The sequence below is a fragment of the Bombus affinis genome, chromosome 11, assembly GCF_024516045.1.
Source record: "Bombus affinis isolate iyBomAffi1 chromosome 11, iyBomAffi1.2, whole genome shotgun sequence".
Lineage (NCBI taxonomy): Eukaryota > Metazoa > Arthropoda > Insecta > Hymenoptera > Apidae > Bombus > Bombus affinis.
In genome coordinates this window covers 11,564,663-11,589,587 of record NC_066354.1, presented here as the reverse complement: position 1 = coordinate 11,589,587, position 24,925 = coordinate 11,564,663, and the positions used below count along the sequence as shown (strand labels likewise).

The following is a 24,925-nucleotide window of genomic DNA, read 5'->3' as shown; positions in this document are numbered from 1 at the left end:
TATCTTAAATTTAGACGATGGTAAAAACGATTGATGTTTCAGGTACGGACGGATGCGATCTAATGTGCTGTGGTCGCGGTTACAACACACATCAGTTCACAAGAACGTGGCAATGCAGATGCAAATTTCACTGGTGCTGCCGCGTGCATTGTGAAACGTGCACAGAGCGTACCGAGGAGTACACGTGCAAATAAACAACGTATTTCGAACGTATTGGCGATTTTAACCGTGTAAATATATGTAGTAGACACAACAAATGGCGACGAGAGTCTCTCTACATCGATATATCCGCGAACTTTGTTGCATCTGATCGGAAATTATTCAACATCGACCTCAAGATGCTGTTCCTGTAAAGTTAACGAGCATAATAACGATAATCGACAAAGCGTTCCTTTTTCTGCTTAATTTAATCGACTTGTATGCTTAAGACGACGATAGATACACGATCAAATTCAACAATTTTTCTAAAGCTCTCGTTATTTAATGTGATAGTCGATAGTATGTAATTGTAAAGACGATATTCAGTCTGTATATTCATGATAATAAGCGATAAAATGCGAAAGGTGAATGGCCAACTGTCGAACGTTTAATAAGGGATAGCTTTGAGAAATTCGAAGAGCTTGAGTTACCCGTTTTGAAACGATATAAAAGAAACCGAACGAATCGATTTCATAATATTAATTATACGCGAATAATTAAGATACACGCTGAAAATTGAAATAATACACGTTGAAAATAATAATACGGTTGAAATAAAAAGCAATAAAAATATCTTAAGCGATAGAAAAGGATAAAGATCTGGTTTATTTTATATTAAAATTCATTGTTAAAAGATTTAAATAATTAACGAATCCGAGAGCATCGGAAATTAAAATTCAATTTTCGATACTCGCATTGATCAGTTATTTTCTACAACTTAATTCTATAAGCACAACTTGTATTAATGTACGTTCGTAATAAATAACGAATAATATCGTCTTCATAAATCTACCGACAATAAATCGTTCTTTCAAGCAAATGGAAAACGGGAACTATTAACGCTTTTGAATTATACAGCTACCTCTTGTCCTCTCCCTGAACCTGCCTAGGAGTTTACGACTCATTGACTCATCGTTACCCTCCGCCAAATACCAATAACAAGAAGCTGTCCCTTGATCATAAAATATATTCAAAGCCAAACAATATTTACGATATAATCTTCGGAATAGCTCAACCGACAACTATTACCGAACAAATAATTCTCTGCTGTACTTACTATATACTTAATACGACGACTGTGTAATTAATGCATAAGAAATAATAAAGCGATGGTAGATGTATCTATCGTTCAATGTTTCAGTATATAATTCTGTATAAAGTATATCATTCGTTCGAATATATTTAAGCGATATATGTACTTCGAATAACTCATAATTATAATATTAGCGAACTCCTACGAATGTAAACATAGAACATAAACTACCGCCCGAGACGATTGTTGCTCTAACAGCCCAGTGGTGATAACCATGTAACCCATATAGAGGTGACACATAAATTATTATTTATTAAAGAGCGTAAATTTAAAGAAAAAAGCAATGTATTCGCTTCCTACTCGACGACTAATAATAAATTACAATCGCATTTCGCTCCAACTCTATTGTGATCGTTTATCCTCGGAAGCATTCTCGGACTTTGGTAATTGAGGATTAAGAAGGAAATTTCGAATATCTGAATATGCGCGCACTAATCCGTCTATCCCTTAAACAAATTAACAGCTGTTTAGGTTTTACCTGCCTGCCAACTAGGGGGTCCCATAAAATTCTTAATCTACGAACGAGTATGGTGGTGGTAACAGACTCTGTCGACTATATAAGCTCGGCAACTAGCTCGGAAATTCATTCCCAATTATATCGAATATCGAACAGAACGTTTGAAAGTTCTGAGAGAGCTTTAATTTTCCAATTTTTAAAATTCCACATTTCTGGAACTACTTGGAGTTCGAAAATTCTTCACGTTCGAATCCTTCGCATTTGGGAACATCCCTTATACATTTTCGTCACACTCGGAGCAGTAAGTATTTTATTTCCTCCAAATCGTTTCTTCCACCGATTTCTTAAACAATTTGTGAATTTTATTTTTCCAGATTGTGCCTTATAACAAAACGATGGAGCAGTGCCGACTTGGATATGACCATTTGCATGTCATACCATCACCTCCGGAAGACCAACTACCACCGGATTACGTCGTAGTAAACTACAGTTGCCCGTGTGGTGAATTCCGTACGCAATTTGCCCTGCATCTTCTTCTTTTATGCCATCTGATGGGAACACAAGGACTAAACATGGGCGGTCCTGAAGCACGTCGATATCTCCGGATACTCTCCAATTTGCAACAAGAAGCACTTGACGCCATTCGCAACGAGATGAATGAAGTTGAAGAGTCTCCTGACAGATAAATTAATTCGACTTAGAAATTAATTATTTAACTTACTTTCTTACATATTATTAAAGATTGTATAAAATATTTAATATGAAACATTTTATAAAATATACATGTTTATAGTAGTTTCAAATCTTCAAATAGTGATTAATATCTTAGATGTTATGTATAAAAAGCTCATCGCACATATGTACTATTGCACTTTATAGTAAATAAATTTTATACTTCTACTGAAAAGATTGACTCTAAATTTATTTTATCCCTTCAATCCCAATTTATCATATAATAGATTATAATTTCTGTCGAGTTTGTTAAAATTTCTTTAACAACTTTTGTGCTTCCTGTTTAGCATCTCGATCATCTTCGTTCTTTGCAGGATATTCAAGGGCCATTTTTAAATATTTCATAGCTAGCTCTTTTTGATTTAATTTTAAGTAGGTTTTGCCCAACATTAATAAATTTTGACTGTAGAAATTGGGATCAATTTCCTCTGCGGTTTCAAAGTATTTTAGAGCTTCCTCGAATGATGAAGATGGTGGTTCTCCGAATATTACAGATGCAATTTTTCTTTGATACCATGTTAAATCGGCAACTTGATAGCACCAAGTACCAAGCATGTACATAAGTGTCGGTTCTTTTGGATTTAGTTCCATTGCTCTCTGCGATATTAAACATATTCGATCAATTGCTTGACATTGTGTCGGGGAACGAAATATTTAGAAGTATAATATATATATATATATATATATTATATACTACATATATATATTGATATATTATCATGAAATATACCAGCATATGTTTCTTAATATTATATGACTCTTTTATTTGTGCTTTTACTCCTTCATAAAGAGTCTTAGAATTAAGAAGAATCGATGCCCATTTGTGTGCAGCCCAATTATCCTCTTTTATTTCAAGTGCCTTGAGTATTAAATCATAAGCTTCGAAAATTAATTTCTTTCCATCTACTTCGCTCACAATTTTAGACAATTTATACATTGCTCTACACAAACGCCATATAATTTCAATATCACCGCTATCCTAGAAAAATGTTCAGTTTTGTTATCTACATTTATAAGTGATATACATAATGTAATTACTTTATAATTTATTAGAAGGTCATGTATTTCCTGGTATTGTTCTTGCTCGTATAATGCATCGGCTTTTGCTATTAGAACTTCTTTTGTAGTTATGATTGTTTCATTATCACCCTTCTTTTTTGTAAGACCCCAAATACCCATAGCAGTGAACGACGATATGGTACATAATTTTGTTGTTAACGTGTACTGATTGCTGCTCTAATAACGAAAACTAATTGAATAATTTTGTATAATATATTAAAATTTATAGATCATTAATATTAACATTACACTTACAATTTGCAAGCAGTCAGATTATCAAGTTAAAGCTAATATCGATTAAAAGTAGAAAATTTCTCTGGTTGTAATGAAGTTTAAAAATCTTATGCAATAATATTAAAGTAATAAAAAATAAAATCGTGCTTAGATATAATTCCAAACCTTTCGTGAGGATTGAAATCTTCTATGAATAAGCGTTCTTTGTAATACTTTTATATCTCTGATAACGAATAACGCTCTCCGTAACGACATATTCAATTATAGTATTTACAGAAAAAAATAAAAAATTTGTACAATATACAACGTGTTCAGAATTGATTAATTATGACAGATGTAATTCTGATAGCAAAATTAGAAAATTCCACGTCAAATGAGAATCGAATAAAATACACAAACATTAACAGGCATTGACAGGTATCGATACTGAAAACTCGATATTTTCAATTCGATTTATCGTAAAGATGTATGTGTGCGTGTGTGCGTCTTCTTTTATTTTCTGTTAATGTCTGATACGATTAAATACGACCAATTATATAAAATATAAAGTATACAATTTTATATTTGCCACAAATACATTACACGTTTCTGAGTATTAAATTTCTTGACATGCATTCGAGAAAGAATCCGAATTAATTATGATTAATTATGATTAAAATAATATAAATTAACAATGACAATAAACTAAGAAAAATTATAATATATAGAAATGGACTATTACATTTTAATCGATGTTATCAAAATCTATTGTATATTTGTTTCATGATTGAATTATTACAAATTCAGTTTTGCCGTTTACTTGAGATACACGTGCGTGTGTACATTGTATATTACGTGAAGGAGAAAATAAATCGTACAATGCTTTACTAAATTATTGATAATTAATCCTATTTATTATTTCTAAAAAATTGCCGTTAATTATTGTTGCAGCTTTATTTATTTAGAAAAATGTTTGCGGCTGTTTCAAAACCTTTATATGTATATTCAGCCGGTTTGACCATCATTGGTGGAGGTTACTTACTTAGGTAACGTCTCTATATTTTGCAAAGAGATTATTCTTTTGAACTGCGTTTTTATTATAGCATAATATGATTGCTCATTCTTTGTTTATTCGTAAAATATAAATCAATATGTAAGTGATCCTATTTAAACGTGAAATTATATTTTACTTTACTTATTATTCATTTCTTTGATTTGCAGAGATTATCTTAGTGGAGAATTATATGAGAATGATAAAAATCTAACTGACAAAGTAATTATTGTAACAGGAGCAAATACTGGAATTGGTAAAGAAATAGCTCGTGATTTAGCTAAACGAGAGGCTAAAGTTATAATGGCTTGTAGAGATATGGAAAAATGTGAAAATGTATTTCAAAAAAATGATTCACATCATATTAAGAGTAATATTAAAATGTGAGATATAAAATTAATGATCATTTTTTTTAGACACGCCGTGACATAGTAATAGAAAGTAGGAATAAATATGTTTATTGTAGACCATGTGATCTAGCATCTCAAAAAAGTATTAGGGATTTTGTAGAGCAATTTAAGAAAGGTATATACCATATCCTATGTTAGAGTATGAAATGAAATGAAATAACATAGCTTCATTATATGTATAAAGTGAATAACTACTGATATTGACCGTTAAATATATTTAGTTCATCTATTTTTGAATACTAAATTAAAAAGAAAGTTTTCCTGAACTAATTATATCTAAATCAATTGGTCTATAGCATAATTTGTATTATCTGTTTCCATTGTAGAACACAAGAAGCTTCACATTCTTATAAATAATGCAGGAGTAATGAGATGTCCTAAGATGTATACTCAAGAAGGAATTGAATTGCAATTTGGTGTGAATCATATAGGACACTTTTTACTAACAAATTTATTGTTAGACACTTTAAAAGATTCTGCACCATCGAGGATTGTAAATGTTTCAAGTAGTGCACACAAGCGTGGCAAAATTAAATTCGACGATTTGAATAATGACAAAACCTATGAGCCTGGCGAAGCATATGCACAGAGCAAATTAGCTAATATTCTATTTACGAAGGAATTGGCAAATAAATTGAAAGCTTTTGTCATTTTAACAGAAAATAAAATTATTTTTGAATAAATAATGCAATCGATAAAGCATTATTTTTTATGTCACATAGGAACTGGTGTTACGGTGAATGCCGTCCATCCTGGTATAGTAAGAACAGAAATAATGCGATATATGGGAATTTATCAAAACTTTTTAGGTAGATTAACCGTAGATACACTTACATGGTTATTTATTAAGACGCCTATAAAGGGAGCGCAATCTGTTTTATTTGCTGCATTAGATCCGTCTTTGGATGATGTAACTGGAGAATATTTCATGTAAGTTTCAGTAAAATTTTAGCAAATTTGAATATAGCAGACCCAATATATAATACTATGCTAAAAAAAGATGTTATATATTCTTGTTATAGTAATAATAAAGTAGCAGAAGTTTCGAATGAAGCAAAAAATGATAAAGTTATAAAATGGCTATGATATTCATGATAATAAGCGATAAAATGCGAAAGGTGAATGGCCAACTGTCGAACGTTTAATAAGGGATAGCTTTGAGAAATTCGAAGAGCTTGAGTTACCCGTTTTGAAACGATATAAAAGAAACCGAACGAATCGATTTCATAATATTAATTATACGCGAATAATTAAGATACACGCTGAAAATTGAAATAATACACGTTGAAAATAATAATACGGTTGAAATAAAAAGCAATAAAAATATCTTAAGCGATAGAAAAGGATAAAGATCTGGTTTATTTTATATTAAAATTCATTGTTAAAAGATTTAAATAATTAACGAATCCGAGAGCATCGGAAATTAAAATTCAATTTTCGATACTCGCATTGATCAGTTATTTTCTACAACTTAATTCTATAAGCACAACTTGTATTAATGTACGTTCGTAATAAATAACGAATAATATCGTCTTCATAAATCTACCGACAATAAATCGTTCTTTCAAGCAAATGGAAAACGGGAACTATTAACGCTTTTGAATTATACAGCTACCTCTTGTCCTCTCCCTGAACCTGCCTAGGAGTTTACGACTCATTGACTCATCGTTACCCTCCGCCAAATACCAATAACAAGAAGCTGTCCCTTGATCATAAAATATATTCAAAGCCAAACAATATTTACGATATAATCTTCGGAATAGCTCAACCGACAACTATTACCGAACAAATAATTCTCTGCTGTACTTACTATATACTTAATACGACGACTGTGTAATTAATGCATAAGAAATAATAAAGCGATGGTAGATGTATCTATCGTTCAATGTTTCAGTATATAATTCTGTATAAAGTATATCATTCGTTCGAATATATTTAAGCGATATATGTACTTCGAATAACTCATAATTATAATATTAGCGAACTCCTACGAATGTAAACATAGAACATAAACTACCGCCCGAGACGATTGTTGCTCTAACAGCCCAGTGGTGATAACCATGTAACCCATATAGAGGTGACACATAAATTATTATTTATTAAAGAGCGTAAATTTAAAGAAAAAAGCAATGTATTCGCTTCCTACTCGACGACTAATAATAAATTACAATCGCATTTCGCTCCAACTCTATTGTGATCGTTTATCCTCGGAAGCATTCTCGGACTTTGGTAATTGAGGATTAAGAAGGAAATTTCGAATATCTGAATATGCGCGCACTAATCCGTCTATCCCTTAAACAAATTAACAGCTGTTTAGGTTTTACCTGCCTGCTGACTAGGGGGTCCCATAAAATTCTTAATCTACGAACGAGTATGGTGGTGGTAACAGACTCTGTCGACTATATAAGCTCGGCAACTAGCTCGGAAATTCATTCCCAATTATATCGAATATCGAACAGAACGTTTGAAAGTTCTGAGAGAGCTTTAATTTTCCAATTTTTAAAATTCCACATTTCTGGAACTACTTGGAGTTCGAAAATTCTTCACGTTCGAATCCTTCGCATTTGGGAACATCCCTTATACATTTTCGTCACACTCGGAGCAGTAAGTATTTTATTTCCTCCAAATCGTTTCTTCCACCGATTTCTTAAACAATTTGTGAATTTTATTTTTCCAGATTGTGCCTTATAACAAAACGATGGAGCAGTGCCGACTTGGATATGACCATTTGCATGTCATACCATCACCTCCGGAAGACCAACTACCACCGGATTACGTCGTAGTAAACTACAGTTGCCCGTGTGGTGAATTCCGTACGCAATTTGCCCTGCATCTTCTTCTTTTATGCCATCTGATGGGAACACAAGGACTAAACATGGGCGGTCCTGAAGCACGTCGATATCTCCGGATACTCTCCAATTTGCAACAAGAAGCACTTGACGCCATTCGCAACGAGATGAATGAAGTTGAAGAGTCTCCTGACAGATAAATTAATTCGACTTAGAAATTAATTATTTAACTTACTTTCTTACATATTATTAAAGATTGTATAAAATATTTAATATGAAACATTTTATAAAATATACATGTTTATAGTAGTTTCAAATCTTCAAATAGTGATTAATATCTTAGATGTTATGTATAAAAAGCTCATCGCACATATGTACTATTGCACTTTATAGTAAATAAATTTTATACTTCTACTGAAAAGATTGACTCTAAATTTATTTTATCCCTTCAATCCCAATTTATCATATAATAGATTATAATTTCTGTCGAGTTTGTTAAAATTTCTTTAACAACTTTTGTGCTTCCTGTTTAGCATCTCGATCATCTTCGTTCTTTGCAGGATATTCAAGGGCCATTTTTAAATATTTCATAGCTAGCTCTTTTTGATTTAATTTTAAGTAGGTTTTGCCCAACATTAATAAATTTTGACTGTAGAAATTGGGATCAATTTCCTCTGCGGTTTCAAAGTATTTTAGAGCTTCCTCGAATGATGAAGATGGTGGTTCTCCGAATATTACAGATGCAATTTTTCTTTGATACCATGTTAAATCGGCAACTTGATAGCACCAAGTACCAAGCATGTACATAAGTGTCGGTTCTTTTGGATTTAGTTCCATTGCTCTCTGCGATATTAAACATATTCGATCAATTGCTTGACATTGTGTCGGGGAACGAAATATTTAGAAGTATAATATATATATATATATATATATTATATACTACATATATATATTGATATATTATCATGAAATATACCAGCATATGTTTCTTAATATTATATGACTCTTTTATTTGTGCTTTTACTCCTTCATAAAGAGTCTTAGAATTAAGAAGAATCGATGCCCATTTGTGTGCAGCCCAATTATCCTCTTTTATTTCAAGTGCCTTGAGTATTAAATCATAAGCTTCGAAAATTAATTTCTTTCCATCTACTTCGCTCACAATTTTAGACAATTTATACATTGCTCTACACAAACGCCATATAATTTCAATATCACCGCTATCCTAGAAAAATGTTCAGTTTTGTTATCTACATTTATAAGTGATATACATAATGTAATTACTTTATAATTTATTAGAAGGTCATGTATTTCCTGGTATTGTTCTTGCTCGTATAATGCATCGGCTTTTGCTATTAGAACTTCTTTTGTAGTTATGATTGTTTCATTATCACCCTTCTTTTTTGTAAGACCCCAAATACCCATAGCAGTGAACGACGATATGGTACATAATTTTGTTGTTAACGTGTACTGATTGCTGCTCTAATAACGAAAACTAATTGAATAATTTTGTATAATATATTAAAATTTATAGATCATTAATATTAACATTACACTTACAATTTGCAAGCAGTCAGATTATCAAGTTAAAGCTAATATCGATTAAAAGTAGAAAATTTCTCTGGTTGTAATGAAGTTTAAAAATCTTATGCAATAATATTAAAGTAATAAAAAATAAAATCGTGCTTAGATATAATTCCAAACCTTTCGTGAGGATTGAAATCTTCTATGAATAAGCGTTCTTTGTAATACTTTTATATCTCTGATAACGAATAACGCTCTCCGTAACGACATATTCAATTATAGTATTTACAGAAAAAAATAAAAAATTTGTACAATATACAACGTGTTCAGAATTGATTAATTATGACAGATGTAATTCTGATAGCAAAATTAGAAAATTCCACGTCAAATGAGAATCGAATAAAATACACAAACATTAACAGGCATTGACAGGTATCGATACTGAAAACTCGATATTTTCAATTCGATTTATCGTAAAGATGTATGTGTGCGTGTGTGCGTCTTCTTTTATTTTCTGTTAATGTCTGATACGATTAAATACGACCAATTATATAAAATATAAAGTATACAATTTTATATTTGCCACAAATACATTACACGTTTCTGAGTATTAAATTTCTTGACATGCATTCGAGAAAGAATCCGAATTAATTATGATTAATTATGATTAAAATAATATAAATTAACAATGACAATAAACTAAGAAAAATTATAATATATAGAAATGGACTATTACATTTTAATCGATGTTATCAAAATCTATTGTATATTTGTTTCATGATTGAATTATTACAAATTCAGTTTTGCCGTTTACTTGAGATACACGTGCGTGTGTACATTGTATATTACGTGAAGGAGAAAATAAATCGTACAATGCTTTACTAAATTATTGATAATTAATCCTATTTATTATTTCTAAAAAATTGCCGTTAATTATTGTTGCAGCTTTATTTATTTAGAAAAATGTTTGCGGCTGTTTCAAAACCTTTATATGTATATTCAGCCGGTTTGACCATCATTGGTGGAGGTTACTTACTTAGGTAACGTCTCTATATTTTGCAAAGAGATTATTCTTTTGAACTGCGTTTTTATTATAGCATAATATGATTGCTCATTCTTTGTTTATTCGTAAAATATAAATCAATATGTAAGTGATCCTATTTAAACGTGAAATTATATTTTACTTTACTTATTATTCATTTCTTTGATTTGCAGAGATTATCTTAGTGGAGAATTATATGAGAATGATAAAAATCTAACTGACAAAGTAATTATTGTAACAGGAGCAAATACTGGAATTGGTAAAGAAATAGCTCGTGATTTAGCTAAACGAGAGGCTAAAGTTATAATGGCTTGTAGAGATATGGAAAAATGTGAAAATGTATTTCAAAAAAATGATTCACATCATATTAAGAGTAATATTAAAATGTGAGATATAAAATTAATGATCATTTTTTTTAGACACGCCGTGACATAGTAATAGAAAGTAGGAATAAATATGTTTATTGTAGACCATGTGATCTAGCATCTCAAAAAAGTATTAGGGATTTTGTAGAGCAATTTAAGAAAGGTATATACCATATCCTATGTTAGAGTATGAAATGAAATGAAATAACATAGCTTCATTATATGTATAAAGTGAATAACTACTGATATTGACCGTTAAATATATTTAGTTCATCTATTTTTGAATACTAAATTAAAAAGAAAGTTTTCCTGAACTAATTATATCTAAATCAATTGGTCTATAGCATAATTTGTATTATCTGTTTCCATTGTAGAACACAAGAAGCTTCACATTCTTATAAATAATGCAGGAGTAATGAGATGTCCTAAGATGTATACTCAAGAAGGAATTGAATTGCAATTTGGTGTGAATCATATAGGACACTTTTTACTAACAAATTTATTGTTAGACACTTTAAAAGATTCTGCACCATCGAGGATTGTAAATGTTTCAAGTAGTGCACACAAGCGTGGCAAAATTAAATTCGACGATTTGAATAATGACAAAACCTATGAGCCTGGCGAAGCATATGCACAGAGCAAATTAGCTAATATTCTATTTACGAAGGAATTGGCAAATAAATTGAAAGCTTTTGTCATTTTAACAGAAAATAAAATTATTTTTGAATAAATAATGCAATCGATAAAGCATTATTTTTTATGTCACATAGGAACTGGTGTTACGGTGAATGCCGTCCATCCTGGTATAGTAAGAACAGAAATAATGCGATATATGGGAATTTATCAAAACTTTTTAGGTAGATTAACCGTAGATACACTTACATGGTTATTTATTAAGACGCCTATAAAGGGAGCGCAATCTGTTTTATTTGCTGCATTAGATCCGTCTTTGGATGATGTAACTGGAGAATATTTCATGTAAGTTTCAGTAAAATTTTAGCAAATTTGAATATAGCAGACCCAATATATAATACTATGCTAAAATATGATGTTATATATTCTTGTTATAGTAATAATAAAGTAGCAGAAGTTTCGAATGAAGCAAAAAATGATAAAGTTATAAAATGGCTATGATATTCATGATAAGCGATAAAATGCGAAAGGTGAATGGCCAACTGTCGAACGTTTAATAAGGGATAGCTTTGAGAAATTCGAAGAGCTTGAGTTACCCGTTTTGAAACGATATAAAAGAAACCGAACGAATCGATTTCATAATATTAATTATACGCGAATAATTAAGATACACGCTGAAAATTGAAATAATACACGTTGAAAATAATAATACGGTTGAAATAAAAAGCAATAAAAATATCTTAAGCGATAGAAAAGGATAAAGATCTGGTTTATTTTATATTAAAATTCATTGTTAAAAGATTTAAATAATTAACGAATCCGAGAGCATCGGAAATTAAAATTCAATTTTCGATACTCGCATTGATCAGTTATTTTCTACAACTTAATTCTATAAGCACAACTTGTATTAATGTACGTTCGTAATAAATAACGAATAATATCGTCTTCATAAATCTACCGACAATAAATCGTTCTTTCAAGCAAATGGAAAACGGGAACTATTAACGCTTTTGAATTATACAGCTACCTCTTGTCCTCTCCCTGAACCTGCCTAGGAGTTTACGACTCATTGACTCATCGTTACCCTCCGCCAAATACCAATAACAAGAAGCTGTCCCTTGATCATAAAATATATTCAAAGCCAAACAATATTTACGATATAATCTTCGGAATAGCTCAACCGACAACTATTACCGAACAAATAATTCTCTGCTGTACTTACTATATACTTAATACGACGACTGTGTAATTAATGCATAAGAAATAATAAAGCGATGGTAGATGTATCTATCGTTCAATGTTTCAGTATATAATTCTGTATAAAGTATATCATTCGTTCGAATATATTTAAGCGATATATGTACTTCGAATAACTCATAATTATAATATTAGCGAACTCCTACGAATGTAAACATAGAACATAAACTACCGCCCGAGACGATTGTTGCTCTAACAGCCCAGTGGTGATAACCATGTAACCCATATAGAGGTGACACATAAATTATTATTTATTAAAGAGCATAAATTTAAAGAAAAAAGCAATGTATTCGCTTCCTACTCGACGACTAATAATAAATTACAATCGCATTTCGCTCCAACTCTATTGTGATCGTTTATCCTCGGAAGCATTCTCGGACTTTGGTAATTGAGGATTAAGAAGGAAATTTCGAATATCTGAATATGCGCGCACTAATCCGTCTATCCCTTAAACAAATTAACAGCTGTTTAGGTTTTACCTGCCTGCTGACTAGGGGGTCCCATAAAATTCTTAATCTACGAACGAGTATGGTGGTGGTAACAGACTCTGTCGACTATATAAGCTCGGCAACTAGCTCGGAAATTCATTCCCAATTATATCGAATATCGAACAGAACGTTTGAAAGTTCTGAGAGAGCTTTAATTTTCCAATTTTTAAAATTCCACATTTCTGGAACTACTTGGAGTTCGAAAATTCTTCACGTTCGAATCCTTCGCATTTGGGAACATCCCTTATACATTTTCGTCACACTCGGAGCAGTAAGTATTTTATTTCCTCCAAATCGTTTCTTCCACCGATTTCTTAAACAATTTGTGAATTTTATTTTTCCAGATTGTGCCTTATAACAAAACGATGGAGCAGTGCCGACTTGGATATGACCATTTGCATGTCATACCATCACCTCCGGAAGACCAACTACCACCGGATTACGTCGTAGTAAACTACAGTTGCCCGTGTGGTGAATTCCGTACGCAATTTGCCCTGCATCTTCTTCTTTTATGCCATCTGATGGGAACACAAGGACTAAACATGGGCGGTCCTGAAGCACGTCGATATCTCCGGATACTCTCCAATTTGCAACAAGAAGCACTTGACGCCATTCGCAACGAGATGAATGAAGTTGAAGAGTCTCCTGACAGATAAATTAATTCGACTTAGAAATTAATTATTTAACTTACTTTCTTACATATTATTAAAGATTGTATAAAATATTTAATATGAAACATTTTATAAAATATACATGTTTATAGTAGTTTCAAATCTTCAAATAGTGATTAATATCTTAGATGTTATGTATAAAAAGCTCATCGCACATATGTACTATTGCACTTTATAGTAAATAAATTTTATACTTCTACTGAAAAGATTGACTCTAAATTTATTTTATCCCTTCAATCCCAATTTATCATATAATAGATTATAATTTCTGTCGAGTTTGTTAAAATTTCTTTAACAACTTTTGTGCTTCCTGTTTAGCATCTCGATCATCTTCGTTCTTTGCAGGATATTCAAGGGCCATTTTTAAATATTTCATAGCTAGCTCTTTTTGATTTAATTTTAAGTAGATTTTGCCCAACATTAATAAATTTTGACTGTAGAAATTGGGATCAATTTCCTCTGCGGTTTCAAAGTATTTTAGAGCTTCCTCGAATGATGAAGATGGTGGTTCTCCGAATATTACAGATGCAATTTTTCTTTGATACCATGTTAAATCGGCAACTTGATAGCACCAAGTACCAAGCATGTACATAAGTGTCGGTTCTTTTGGATTTAGTTCCATTGCTCTCTGCGATATTAAACATATTCGATCAATTGCTTGACATTGTGTCGGGGAACGAAATATTTAGAAGTATAATATATATATATATATATATATTATATACTACATATATATATTGATATATTATCATGAAATATACCAGCATATGTTTCTTAATATTATATGACTCTTTTATTTGTGCTTTTACTCCTTCATAAAGAGTCTTAGAATTAAGAAGAATCGATGCCCATTTGTGTGCAGCCCAATTATCCTCTTTTATTTCAAGTGCCTTGAGTATTAAATCATAAGCTTCGAAAATTAATTTCTTTCCATCTACTTCGCTCACAATTTTAGACAATTTATACATTGCTCTACACAAACGCCATATAATTTCAATATCACCGCTATCCTAGAAAAATGTTCAGTTTTGTTATCTACATTTATAAGTGATATACATAATGTAATTACTTTATAATTTATTAGAAGGTCATGTATTTCCTGGTATTGTTCTTGCTCGTATAATGCATCGGCTTTTGCTATTAGAACTTCTTTTGTAGTTATGATTGTTTCATTATCACCCTTCTTTTTTGTAAGACCCCAAATACCCATAGCAGTGAACGACGATATGGTACATAATTTTGTTGTTAACGTGTACTGATTGCTGCTCTAATAACGAAAACTAATTGAATAATTTTGTATAATATATTAAAATTTATAGATCATTAATATTAACATTACACTTACAATTTGCAAGCAGTCAGATTATCAAGTTAAAGCTAATATCGATTAAAAGTAGAAAATTTCTCTGGTTGTAATGAAGTTTAAAAATCTTATGCAATAATATTAAAGTAATAAAAAATAAAATCGTGCTTAGATATAATTCCAAACCTTTCGTGAGGATTGAAATCTTCTATGAATAAGCGTTCTTTGTAATACTTTTATATCTCTGATAACGAATAACGCTCTCCGTAACGACATATTCAATTATAGTATTTACAGAAAAAAATAAAAAATTTGTACAATATACAACGTGTTCAGAATTGATTAATTATGACAGATGTAATTCTGATAGCAAAATTAGAAAATTCCACGTCAAATGAGAATCGAATAAAATACACAAACATTAACAGGCATTGACAGGTATCGATACTGAAAACTCGATATTTTCAATTCGATTTATCGTAAAGATGTATGTGTGCGTGTGTGCGTCTTCTTTTATTTTCTGTTAATGTCTGATACGATTAAATACGACCAATTATATAAAATATAAAGTATACAATTTTATATTTGCCACAAATACATTACACGTTTCTGAGTATTAAATTTCTTGACATGCATTCGAGAAAGAATCCGAATTAATTATGATTAATTATGATTAAAATAATATAAATTAACAATGACAATAAACTAAGAAAAATTATAATATATAGAAATGGACTATTACATTTTAATCGATGTTATCAAAATCTATTGTATATTTGTTTCATGATTGAATTATTACAAATTCAGTTTTGCCGTTTACTTGAGATACACGTGCGTGTGTACATTGTATATTACGTGAAGGAGAAAATAAATCGTACAATGCTTTACTAAATTATTGATAATTAATCCTATTTATTATTTCTAAAAAATTGCCGTTAATTATTGTTGCAGCTTTATTTATTTAGAAAAATGTTTGCGGCTGTTTCAAAACCTTTATATGTATATTCAGCCGGTTTGACCATCATTGGTGGAGGTTACTTACTTAGGTAACGTCTCTATATTTTGCAAAGAGATTATTCTTTTGAACTGCGTTTTTATTATAGCATAATATGATTGCTCATTCTTTGTTTATTCGTAAAATATAAATCAATATGTAAGTGATCCTATTTAAACGTGAAATTATATTTTACTTTACTTATTATTCATTTCTTTGATTTGCAGAGATTATCTTAGTGGAGAATTATATGAGAATGATAAAAATCTAACTGACAAAGTAATTATTGTAACAGGAGCAAATACTGGAATTGGTAAAGAAATAGCTCGTGATTTAGCTAAACGAGAGGCTAAAGTTATAATGGCTTGTAGAGATATGGAAAAATGTGAAAATGTATTTCAAAAAAATGATTCACATCATATTAAGAGTAATATTAAAATGTGAGATATAAAATTAATGATCATTTTTTTTAGACACGCCGTGACATAGTAATAGAAAGTAGGAATAAATATGTTTATTGTAGACCATGTGATCTAGCATCTCAAAAAAGTATTAGGGATTTTGTAGAGCAATTTAAGAAAGGTATATACCATATCCTATGTTAGAGTATGAAATGAAATGAAATAACATAGCTTCATTATATGTATAAAGTGAATAACTACTGATATTGACCGTTAAATATATTTAGTTCATCTATTTTTGAATACTAAATTAAAAAGAAAGTTTTCCTGAACTAATTATATCTAAATCAATTGGTCTATAGCATAATTTGTATTATCTGTTTCCATTGTAGAACACAAGAAGCTTCACATTCTTATAAATAATGCAGGAGTAATGAGATGTCCTAAGATGTATACTCAAGAAGGAATTGAATTGCAATTTGGTGTGAATCATATAGGACACTTTTTACTAACAAATTTATTGTTAGACACTTTAAAAGATTCTGCACCATCGAGGATTGTAAATGTTTCAAGTAGTGCACACAAGCGTGGCAAAATTAAATTCGACGATTTGAATAATGACAAAACCTATGAGCCTGGCGAAGCATATGCACAGAGCAAATTAGCTAATATTCTATTTACGAAGGAATTGGCAAATAAATTGAAAGCTTTTGTCATTTTAACAGAAAATAAAATTATTTTTGAATAAATAATGCAATCGATAAAGCATTATTTTTTATGTCACATAGGAACTGGTGTTACGGTGAATGCCGTCCATCCTGGTATAGTAAGAACAGAAATAATGCGATATATGGGAATTTATCAAAACTTTTTAGGTAGATTAACCGTAGATACACTTACATGGTTATTTATTAAGACGCCTATAAAGGGAGCGCAATCTGTTTTATTTGCTGCATTAGATCCGTCTTTGGATGATGTAACTGGAGAATATTTCATGTAAGTTTCAGTAAAATTTTAGCAAATTTGAATATAGCAGACCCAATATATAATACTATGCTAAAATATGATGTTATATATTCTTGTTATAGTAATAATAAAGTAGCAGAAGTTTCGAATGAAGCAAAAAATGATAAAGTTATAAAATGGCTATGATATTCATGATAATAAGCGATAAAATGCGAAAGGTGAATGGCCAACTGTCGAACGTTTAATAAGGGATAGCTTTGAGAAATTCGAAGAGCTTGAGTTACCCGTTTTGAAACGATATAAAAGAAACCGAACGAATCGATTTCATAATATTAATTATACGCGAATAATTAAGATACACGCTGAAAATTGAAATAATACACGTTGAAAATAATAATACGGTTGAAATAAAAAGCAATAAAAATATCTTAAGCGATAGAAAAGGATAAAGATCTGGTTTATTTTATATTAAAATTCATTGTTAAAAGATTTAAATAATTAACGAATCCGAGAGCATCGGAAATTAAAATTCAATTTTCGATACTCGCATTGATCAGTTATTTTCTACAACTTAATTCTATAAGCACAACTTGTATTAATGTACGTTCGTAATAAATAACGAATAATATCGTCTTCATAAATCTACCGACAATAAATCGTTCTTTCAAGCAAATGGAAAACGGGAACTATTAACGCTTTTGAATTATACAGCTACCTCTTGTCCTCTCCCTGAACCTGCCTAGGAGTTTACGACTCATTGACTCATCGTTACCCTCCGCCAAATACCAATAACAAGAAGCTGTCCCTTGATCATAAAATATATTCAAAGCCAAACAATATTTACGATATAATCTTCGGAATAGCTCAACCGACAACTATTACCGAACAAATAATTCTCTGCTGTACTTACTATATACTTAATACGACGACTGTGTAATTAATGCATAAGAAATAATAAAGCGATGGTAGATGTATCTATCGTTCAATGTTTCAGTATATAATTCTGTATAAAGTATATCATTCGTTCGAATATATTTAAGCGATATATGTACTTCGAATAACTCATAATTATAATATTAGCGAACTCCTACGAATGTAAACATAGAACATAAACTACCGCCCGAGACGATTGTTGCTCTAACAGCCCAGTGGTGATAACCATGTAACCCATATAGAGGTGACACATAAATTATTATTTATTAAAGAGCATAAATTTAAAGAAAAAAGCAATGTATTCGCTTCCTACTCGACGACTAATAATAAATTACAATCGCATTTCGCTCCAACTCTATTGTGATCGTTTATCCTCGGAAGCATTCTCGGACTTTGGTAATTGAGGATTAAGAAGGAAATTTCGAATATCTGAATATGCGCGCACTAATCCGTCTATCCCTTAAACAAATTAACAGCTGTTTAGGTTTTACCTGCCTGCTGACTAGGGGGTCCCATAAAATTCTTAATCTACGAACGAGTATGGTGGTGGTAACAGACTCTGTCGACTATATAAGCTCGGCAACTAGCTCGGAAATTCATTCCCAATTATATCGAATATCGAACAGAACGTTTGAAAGTTCTGAGAGAGCTTTAATTTTCCAATTTTTAAAATTCCACATTTCTGGAACTACTTGGAGTTCGAAAATTCTTCACGTTCGAATCCTTCGCATTTGGGAACATCCCTTATACATTTTCGTCACACTCGGAGCAGTAAGTATTTTATTTCCTCCAAATCGTTTCTTCCACCGATTTCTTAAACAATTTGTGAATTTTATTTTTCCAGATTGTGCCTTATAACAAAACGATGGAGCAGTGCCGACTTGGATATGACCATTTGCATGTCATACCATCACCTCCGGAAGACCAACTACCACCGGATTACGTCGTAGTAAACTACAGTTGCCCGTGTGGTGAATTCCGTACGCAATTTGCCCTGCATCTTCTTCTTTTATGCCATCTGATGGGAACACAAGGACTAAACATGGGCGGTCCTGAAGCACGTCGATATCTCCGGATACTCTCCAATTTGCAACAAGAAGCACTTGACGCCATTCGCAACGAGATGAATGAAGTTGAAGAGTCTCCTGACAGATAAATTAATTCGACTTAGAAATTAATTATTTAACTTACTTTCTTACATATTATTAAAGATTGTATAAAATATTTAATATGAAACATTTTATAAAATATACATGTTTATAGTAGTTTCAAATCTTCAAATAGTGATTAATATCTTAGATGTTATGTATAAAAAGCTCATCGCACATATGTACTATTGCACTTTATAGTAAATAAATTTTATACTTCTACTGAAAAGATTGACTCTAAATTTATTTTATCCCTTCAATCCCAATTTATCATATAATAGATTATAATTTCTGTCGAGTTTGTTAAAATTTCTTTAACAACTTTTGTGCTTCCTGTTTAGCATCTCGATCATCTTCGTTCTTTGCAGGATATTCAAGGGCCATTTTTAAATATTTCATAGCTAGCTCTTTTTGATTTAATTTTAAGTAGGTTTTGCCCAACATTAATAAATTTTGACTGTAGAAATTGGGATCAATTTCCTCTGCGGTTTCAAAGTATTTTAGAGCTTCCTCGAATGATGAAGATGGTGGTTCTCCGAATATTACAGATGCAATTTTTCTTTGATACCATGTTAAATCGGCAACTTGATAGCACCAAGTACCAAGCATGTACATAAGTGTCGGTTCTTTTGGATTTAGTTCCATTGCTCTCTGCGATATTAAACATATTCGATCAATTGCTTGACATTGTGTCGGGGAACGAAATATTTAGAAGTATAATATATATATATATATATATATTATATACTACATATATATATTGATATATTATCATGAAATATACCAGCATATGTTTCTTAATATTATATGACTCTTTTATTTGTGCTTTTACTCCTTCATAAAGAGTCTTAGAATTAAGAAGAATCGATGCCCATTTGTGTGCAGCCCAATTATCCTCTTTTATTTCAAGTGCCTTGAGTATTAAATCATAAGCTTCGAAAATTAATTTCTTTCCATCTACTTCGCTCACAATTTTAGACAATTTATACATTGCTCTACACAAACGCCATATAATTTCAATATCACCGCTATCCTAGAAAAATGTTCAGTTTTGTTATCTACATTTATAAGTGATATACATAATGTAATTACTTTATAATTTATTAGAAGGTCATGTATTTCCTGGTATTGTTCTTGCTCGTATAATGCATCGGCTTTTGCTATTAGAACTTCTTTTGTAGTTATGATTGTTTCATTATCACCCTTCTTTTTTGTAAGACCCCAAATACCCATAGCAGTGAACGACTATATGGTACATAATTTTGTTGTTAACGTGTACTGATTGCTGCTCTAATAACGAAAACTAATTGAATAATTTTGTATAATATATTAAAATTTATAGATCATTAATATTAACATTACACTTACAATTTGCAAGCAGTCAGATTATCAAGTTAAAGCTAATATCGATTAAAAGTAGAAAATTTCTCTGGTTGTAATGAAGTTTAAAAATCTTATGCAATAATATTAAAGTAATAAAAAATAAAATCGTGCTTAGATATAATTCCAAACCTTTCGTGAGGATTGAAATCTTCTATGAATAAGCGTTCTTTGTAATACTTTTATATCTCTGATAACGAATAACGCTCTCCGTAACGACATATTCAATTATAGTATTTACAGAAAAAAATAAAAAATTTGTACAATATACAACGTGTTCAGAATTGATTAATTATGACAGATGTAATTCTGATAGCAAAATTAGAAAATTCCACGTCAAATGAGAATCGAATAAAATACACAAACATTAACAGGCATTGACAGGTATCGATACTGAAAACTCGATATTTTCAATTCGATTTATCGTAAAGATGTATGTGTGCGTGTGTGCGTCTTCTTTTATTTTCTGTTAATGTCTGATACGATTAAATACGACCAATTATATAAAATATAAAGTATACAATTTTATATTTGCCACAAATACATTACACGTTTCTGAGTATTAAATTTCTTGACATGCATTCGAGAAAGAATCCGAATTAATTATGATTAATTATGATTAAAATAATATAAATTAACAATGACAATAAACTAAGAAAAATTATAATATATAGAAATGGACTATTACATTTTAATCGATGTTATCAAAATCTATTGTATATTTGTTTCATGATTGAATTATTACAAATTCAGTTTTGCCGTTTACTTGAGATACACGTGCGTGTGTACATTGTATATTACGTGAAGGAGAAAATAAATCGTACAATGCTTTACTAAATTATTGATAATTAATCCTATTTATTATTTCTAAAAAATTGCCGTTAATTATTGTTGCAGCTTTATTTATTTAGAAAAATGTTTGCGGCTGTTTCAAAACCTTTATATGTATATTCAGCCGGTTTGACCATCATTGGTGGAGGTTACTTACTTAGGTAACGTCTCTATATTTTGCAAAGAGATTATTCTTTTGAACTGCGTTTTTATTATAGCATAATATGATTGCTCATTCTTTGTTTATTCGTAAAATATAAATCAATATGTAAGTGATCCTATTTAAACGTGAAATTATATTTTACTTTACTTATTATTCATTTCTTTGATTTGCAGAGATTATCTTAGTGGAGAATTATATGAGAATGATAAAAATCTAACTGACAAAGTAATTATTGTAACAGGAGCAAATACTGGAATTGGTAAAGAAATAGCTCGTGATTTAGCTAAACGAGAGGCTAAAGTTATAATGGCTTGTAGAGATATGGAAAAATGTGAAAATGTATTTCAAAAAAATGATTCACATCATATTAAGAGTAATATTAAAATGTGAGATATAAAATTAATGATCATTTTTTTTAGACACGCCGTGACATAGTAATAGAAAGTAGGAATAAATATGTTTATTGTAGACCATGTGATCTAGCATCTCAAAAAAGTATTAGGGATTTTGTAGAGCAATTTAAGAAAGGTATATACCATATCCTATGTTAGAGTATGAAATGAAATGAAATAACATAGCTTCATTATATGTATAAAGTGAATAACTACTGATATTGACCGTTAAATATATTTAGTTCATCTATTTTTGAATACTAAATTAAAAAGAAAGTTTTCCTGAACTAATTATATCTAAATCAATTGGTCTATAGCATAATTTGTATTATCTGTTTCCATTGTAGAACACAAGAAGCTTCACATTCTTATAAATAATGCAGGAGTAATGAGATGTCCTAAGATGTATACTCAAGAAGGAATTGAATTGCAATTTGGTGTGAATCATATAGGACACTTTTTACTAACAAATTTATTGTTAGACACTTTAAAAGATTCTGCACCATCGAGGATTGTAAATGTTTCAAGTAGTGCACACAAGCGTGGCAAAATTAAATTCGACGATTTGAATAATGACAAAACCTATGAGCCTGGCGAAGCATATGCACAGAGCAAATTAGCTAATATTCTATTTACGAAGGAATTGGCAAATAAATTGAAAGCTTTTGTCATTTTAACAGAAAATAAAATTATTTTTGAATAAATAATGCAATCGATAAAGCATTATTTTTTATGTCACATAGGAACTGGTGTTACGGTGAATGCCGTCCATCCTGGTATAGTAAGAACAGAAATAATGCGATATATGGGAATTTATCAAAACTTTTTAGGTAGATTAACCGTAGATACACTTACATGGTTATTTATTAAGACGCCTATAAAGGGAGCGCAATCTGTTTTATTTGCTGCATTAGATCCGTCTTTGGATGATGTAACTGGAGAATATTTCATGTAAGTTTCAGTAAAATTTTAGCAAATTTGAATATAGCAGACCCAATATATAATACTATGCTAAAATATGATGTTATATATTCTTGTTATAGTAATAATAAAGTAGCAGAAGTTTCGAATGAAGCAAAAAATGATAAAGTTATAAAATGGCTATGATATTCATGATAATAAGCGATAAAATGCGAAAGGTGAATGGCCAACTGTCGAACGTTTAATAAGGGATAGCTTTGAGAAATTCGAAGAGCTTGAGTTACCCGTTTTGAAACGATATAAAAGAAACCGAACGAATCGATTTCATAATATTAATTATACGCGAATAATTAAGATACACGCTGAAAATTGAAATAATACACGTTGAAAATAATAATACGGTTGAAATAAAAAGCAATAAAAATATCTTAAGCGATAGAAAAGGATAAAGATCTGGTTTATTTTATATTAAAATTCATTGTTAAAAGATTTAAATAATTAACGAATCCGAGAGCATCGGAAATTAAAATTCAATTTTCGATACTCGCATTGATCAGTTATTTTCTACAACTTAATTCTATAAGCACAACTTGTATTAATGTACGTTCGTAATAAATAACGAATAATATCGTCTTCATAAATCTACCGACAATAAATCGTTCTTTCAAGCAAATGGAAAACGGGAACTATTAACGCTTTTGAATTATACAGCTACCTCTTGTCCTCTCCCTGAACCTGCCTAGGAGTTTACGACTCATTGACTCATCGTTACCCTCCGCCAAATACCAATAACAAGAAGCTGTCCCTTGATCATAAAATATATTCAAAGCCAAACAATATTTACGATATAATCTTCGGAATAGCTCAACCGACAACTATTACCGAACAAATAATTCTCTGCTGTACTTACTATATACTTAATACGACGACTGTGTAATTAATGCATAAGAAATAATAAAGCGATGGTAGATGTATCTATCGTTCAATGTTTCAGTATATAATTCTGTATAAAGTATATCATTCGTTCGAATATATTTAAGCGATATATGTACTTCGAATAACTCATAATTATAATATTAGCGAACTCCTACGAATGTAAACATAGAACATAAACTACCGCCCGAGACGATTGTTGCTCTAACAGCCCAGTGGTGATAACCATGTAACCCATATAGAGGTGACACATAAATTATTATTTATTAAAGAGCGTAAATTTAAAGAAAAAAGCAATGTATTCGCTTCCTACTCGACGACTAATAATAAATTACAATCGCATTTCGCTCCAACTCTATTGTGATCGTTTATCCTCGGAAGCATTCTCGGACTTTGGTAATTGAGGATTAAGAAGGAAATTTCGAATATCTGAATATGCGCGCACTAATCCGTCTATCCCTTAAACAAATTAACAGCTGTTTAGGTTTTACCTGCCTGCTGACTAGGGGGTCCCATAAAATTCTTAATCTACGAACGAGTATGGTGGTGGTAACAGACTCTGTCGACTATATAAGCTC

General features: G+C 30.7%; 10 protein-coding genes across 30 annotated transcripts in view; 6 read left to right on the top strand and 4 right to left on the bottom strand.

The window, feature by feature from the left end:
- LOC126922234 (protein Wnt-7b) overlaps positions 1 to 1,319 on the top strand; it is a 120,842-nt gene extending 119,523 nt beyond the window's left edge. For all 6 annotated transcript variants that reach the window (XM_050734656.1, XM_050734655.1, XM_050734659.1 and 3 more), the window contains one exon: positions 43 to 1,319. In XM_050734656.1, coding sequence (XP_050590613.1) covers positions 43 to 194 — 152 coding nt within the window. In that variant the 3' untranslated portion in view covers positions 195 to 1,319. The remainder of the gene's footprint in view (positions 1 to 42) is intronic.
- Positions 774 to 4,168, bottom strand: LOC126922272 (regulator of microtubule dynamics protein 1-like). Of its 2 annotated transcripts, none has more exons than XM_050734745.1 (4): positions 3,939 to 4,168; positions 3,519 to 3,716; positions 3,211 to 3,459; positions 774 to 3,077 (listed from the first exon to the last, which is right to left on the bottom strand). In XM_050734745.1, exons 1-4 carry the CDS (start codon positions 4,026 to 4,028, stop codon positions 2,730 to 2,732), a joined length of 885 nt encoding a protein of 294 aa, XP_050590702.1. In that variant the 5' UTR covers positions 4,029 to 4,168; the 3' UTR covers positions 774 to 2,729. The 2 variants fall into 2 exon arrangements, with proteins under 2 accessions (XP_050590702.1, XP_050590703.1); XM_050734746.1 differs by having other exon boundaries at positions 3,795 to 3,944.
- On the bottom strand, positions 774 to 9,941 carry LOC126922271 (regulator of microtubule dynamics protein 1-like). Of its 5 annotated transcripts, none has more exons than XR_007712692.1 (5): positions 9,707 to 9,941; positions 9,287 to 9,484; positions 8,979 to 9,227; positions 7,955 to 8,845; positions 774 to 2,091 (listed from the first exon to the last, which is right to left on the bottom strand). XR_007712692.1 is itself a non-coding variant. In XM_050734744.1 (5 exons), the coding sequence occupies exons 3-5, from the start codon at positions 9,425 to 9,427 to the stop codon at positions 8,498 to 8,500; spliced, it is 738 nt and encodes a 245-aa protein (XP_050590701.1). In that variant the 5' UTR covers positions 9,428 to 9,484; positions 9,563 to 9,594; positions 9,707 to 9,934; the 3' UTR covers positions 6,542 to 8,497. The 5 variants fall into 5 exon arrangements, 3 of the variants coding, with proteins under 3 accessions (XP_050590701.1, XP_050590698.1, XP_050590700.1); XR_007712691.1 differs by lacking the exon at positions 774 to 2,091 and adding an exon at positions 6,542 to 7,859; XM_050734744.1 differs by lacking the exon at positions 774 to 2,091 and adding an exon at positions 9,563 to 9,594 and having other exon boundaries at positions 6,542 to 8,845; positions 9,707 to 9,934.
- LOC126922270 (regulator of microtubule dynamics protein 1-like) overlaps positions 774 to 24,925 on the bottom strand; it is a 26,473-nt gene continuing 2,321 nt past the window's right edge. For 2 of the 11 annotated variants that reach the window (XM_050734735.1, XM_050734740.1), the window contains exons 2-4: positions 15,052 to 15,249; positions 14,744 to 14,992; positions 12,307 to 14,610 (exon numbers count right to left, since the gene is read on the bottom strand). In XM_050734735.1, the coding sequence (XP_050590692.1) occupies positions 14,263 to 14,610; positions 14,744 to 14,992; positions 15,052 to 15,249 (795 nt within the window). In that variant the 3' untranslated portion in view covers positions 12,307 to 14,262. Of the gene's footprint in view, positions 2,424 to 6,541; positions 8,192 to 12,306; positions 14,611 to 14,743; positions 14,993 to 15,051; positions 15,250 to 15,327; positions 15,713 to 21,095; positions 21,246 to 24,925 lie in introns of those variants that run through there. The other 9 variants (XR_007712690.1, XR_007712688.1, XR_007712689.1 and 6 more) reach the window with 9 other exon arrangements.
- LOC126922304 (retinol dehydrogenase 13-like) lies at positions 4,328 to 6,299 on the top strand. Its single transcript, XM_050734795.1, has 7 exons — positions 4,328 to 4,583; positions 4,704 to 4,798; positions 4,974 to 5,139; positions 5,220 to 5,328; positions 5,540 to 5,859; positions 5,914 to 6,143; positions 6,236 to 6,299. Exons 1-7 carry the CDS (start codon positions 4,536 to 4,538, stop codon positions 6,297 to 6,299), a joined length of 1,032 nt encoding a protein of 343 aa, XP_050590752.1. The 5' UTR covers positions 4,328 to 4,535.
- LOC126922306 (retinol dehydrogenase 13-like) lies at positions 10,096 to 12,067 on the top strand. Its single transcript, XM_050734796.1, has 7 exons — positions 10,096 to 10,351; positions 10,472 to 10,566; positions 10,742 to 10,907; positions 10,988 to 11,096; positions 11,308 to 11,627; positions 11,682 to 11,911; positions 12,004 to 12,067. Exons 1-7 carry the CDS (start codon positions 10,304 to 10,306, stop codon positions 12,065 to 12,067), a joined length of 1,032 nt encoding a protein of 343 aa, XP_050590753.1. The 5' UTR covers positions 10,096 to 10,303.
- Positions 15,861 to 17,832, top strand: LOC126922308 (retinol dehydrogenase 13-like). Its single transcript, XM_050734798.1, has 7 exons — positions 15,861 to 16,116; positions 16,237 to 16,331; positions 16,507 to 16,672; positions 16,753 to 16,861; positions 17,073 to 17,392; positions 17,447 to 17,676; positions 17,769 to 17,832. Exons 1-7 carry the CDS (start codon positions 16,069 to 16,071, stop codon positions 17,830 to 17,832), a joined length of 1,032 nt encoding a protein of 343 aa, XP_050590755.1. The 5' UTR covers positions 15,861 to 16,068.
- LOC126922282 (regulator of microtubule dynamics protein 1-like) lies at positions 18,075 to 21,473 on the bottom strand. The gene is made up of 4 exons (XM_050734766.1): positions 21,240 to 21,473; positions 20,820 to 21,017; positions 20,512 to 20,760; positions 18,075 to 20,378 (listed from the first exon to the last, which is right to left on the bottom strand). Exons 2-4 carry the CDS (start codon positions 20,958 to 20,960, stop codon positions 20,031 to 20,033), a joined length of 738 nt encoding a protein of 245 aa, XP_050590723.1. The 5' UTR covers positions 20,961 to 21,017; positions 21,240 to 21,473; the 3' UTR covers positions 18,075 to 20,030.
- Positions 21,629 to 24,925, top strand: part of LOC126922307 (retinol dehydrogenase 13-like) — a 17,811-nt gene continuing 14,514 nt past the window's right edge. The window contains exon 1 of the mRNA XM_050734797.1: positions 21,629 to 21,884. Within this exon, the coding sequence (XP_050590754.1) occupies positions 21,837 to 21,884 (48 nt within the window). The 5' untranslated portion in view covers positions 21,629 to 21,836. The remainder of the gene's footprint in view (positions 21,885 to 24,925) is intronic.
- On the top strand, positions 23,163 to 23,600 carry LOC126922301 (retinol dehydrogenase 13-like). Its single transcript, XM_050734791.1, has 2 exons — positions 23,163 to 23,444; positions 23,537 to 23,600. Exons 1-2 carry the CDS (start codon positions 23,200 to 23,202, stop codon positions 23,598 to 23,600), a joined length of 309 nt encoding a protein of 102 aa, XP_050590748.1. The 5' UTR covers positions 23,163 to 23,199.

Coding starts and splice junctions, on each gene's coding strand:
- LOC126922308 (XM_050734798.1), top strand. CDS start 16,069: ATGATTGAATTATTACAAATTCAGTTTTGCCGTTTACTTGAGATACAC. Junction 16,117..16,236: donor GCCGTTTACTTGAGATACAC/GTGCGTGTGTAC, acceptor TTATTGTTGCAG/CTTTATTTATTTAGAAAAAT. Junction 16,862..17,072: donor TGTAGAGCAATTTAAGAAAG/GTATATACCATA, acceptor TTTCCATTGTAG/AACACAAGAAGCTTCACATT.
- LOC126922301 (XM_050734791.1), top strand. CDS start 23,200: ATGCAATCGATAAAGCATTATTTTTTATGTCACATAGGAACTGGTGTT. Junction 23,445..23,536: donor GTAACTGGAGAATATTTCAT/GTAAGTTTCAGT, acceptor TTCTTGTTATAG/TAATAATAAAGTAGCAGAAG.
- LOC126922272 (XM_050734745.1), bottom strand. CDS start 4,028: ATGTCGTTACGGAGAGCGTTATTCGTTATCAGAGATATAAAAGTATTA. Junction 3,717..3,938: donor GATTTCAATCCTCACGAAAG/GTTTGGAATTAT, acceptor TTTCGTTATTAG/AGCAGCAATCAGTACACGTT. Junction 3,078..3,210: donor ATATTAAGAAACATATGCTG/GTATATTTCATG, acceptor TTAATATCGCAG/AGAGCAATGGAACTAAATCC.
- LOC126922271 (XM_050734741.1), bottom strand. CDS start 9,796: ATGTCGTTACGGAGAGCGTTATTCGTTATCAGAGATATAAAAGTATTA. Junction 9,228..9,286: donor ACCTTCTAATAAATTATAAA/GTAATTACATTA, acceptor ACATTTTTCTAG/GATAGCGGTGATATTGAAAT. Junction 8,846..8,978: donor ATATTAAGAAACATATGCTG/GTATATTTCATG, acceptor TTAATATCGCAG/AGAGCAATGGAACTAAATCC.
- LOC126922304 (XM_050734795.1), top strand. CDS start 4,536: ATGATTGAATTATTACAAATTCAGTTTTGCCGTTTACTTGAGATACAC. Junction 5,860..5,913: donor CAAATAAATTGAAAGCTTTT/GTCATTTTAACA, acceptor CAATCGATAAAG/CATTATTTTTTATGTCACAT. Junction 6,144..6,235: donor GTAACTGGAGAATATTTCAT/GTAAGTTTCAGT, acceptor TTCTTGTTATAG/TAATAATAAAGTAGCAGAAG.
- LOC126922306 (XM_050734796.1), top strand. CDS start 10,304: ATGATTGAATTATTACAAATTCAGTTTTGCCGTTTACTTGAGATACAC. Junction 10,352..10,471: donor GCCGTTTACTTGAGATACAC/GTGCGTGTGTAC, acceptor TTATTGTTGCAG/CTTTATTTATTTAGAAAAAT. Junction 11,912..12,003: donor GTAACTGGAGAATATTTCAT/GTAAGTTTCAGT, acceptor TTCTTGTTATAG/TAATAATAAAGTAGCAGAAG.
- LOC126922282 (XM_050734766.1), bottom strand. CDS start 20,960: ATGGGTATTTGGGGTCTTACAAAAAAGAAGGGTGATAATGAAACAATC. Junction 20,761..20,819: donor ACCTTCTAATAAATTATAAA/GTAATTACATTA, acceptor ACATTTTTCTAG/GATAGCGGTGATATTGAAAT. Junction 20,379..20,511: donor ATATTAAGAAACATATGCTG/GTATATTTCATG, acceptor TTAATATCGCAG/AGAGCAATGGAACTAAATCC.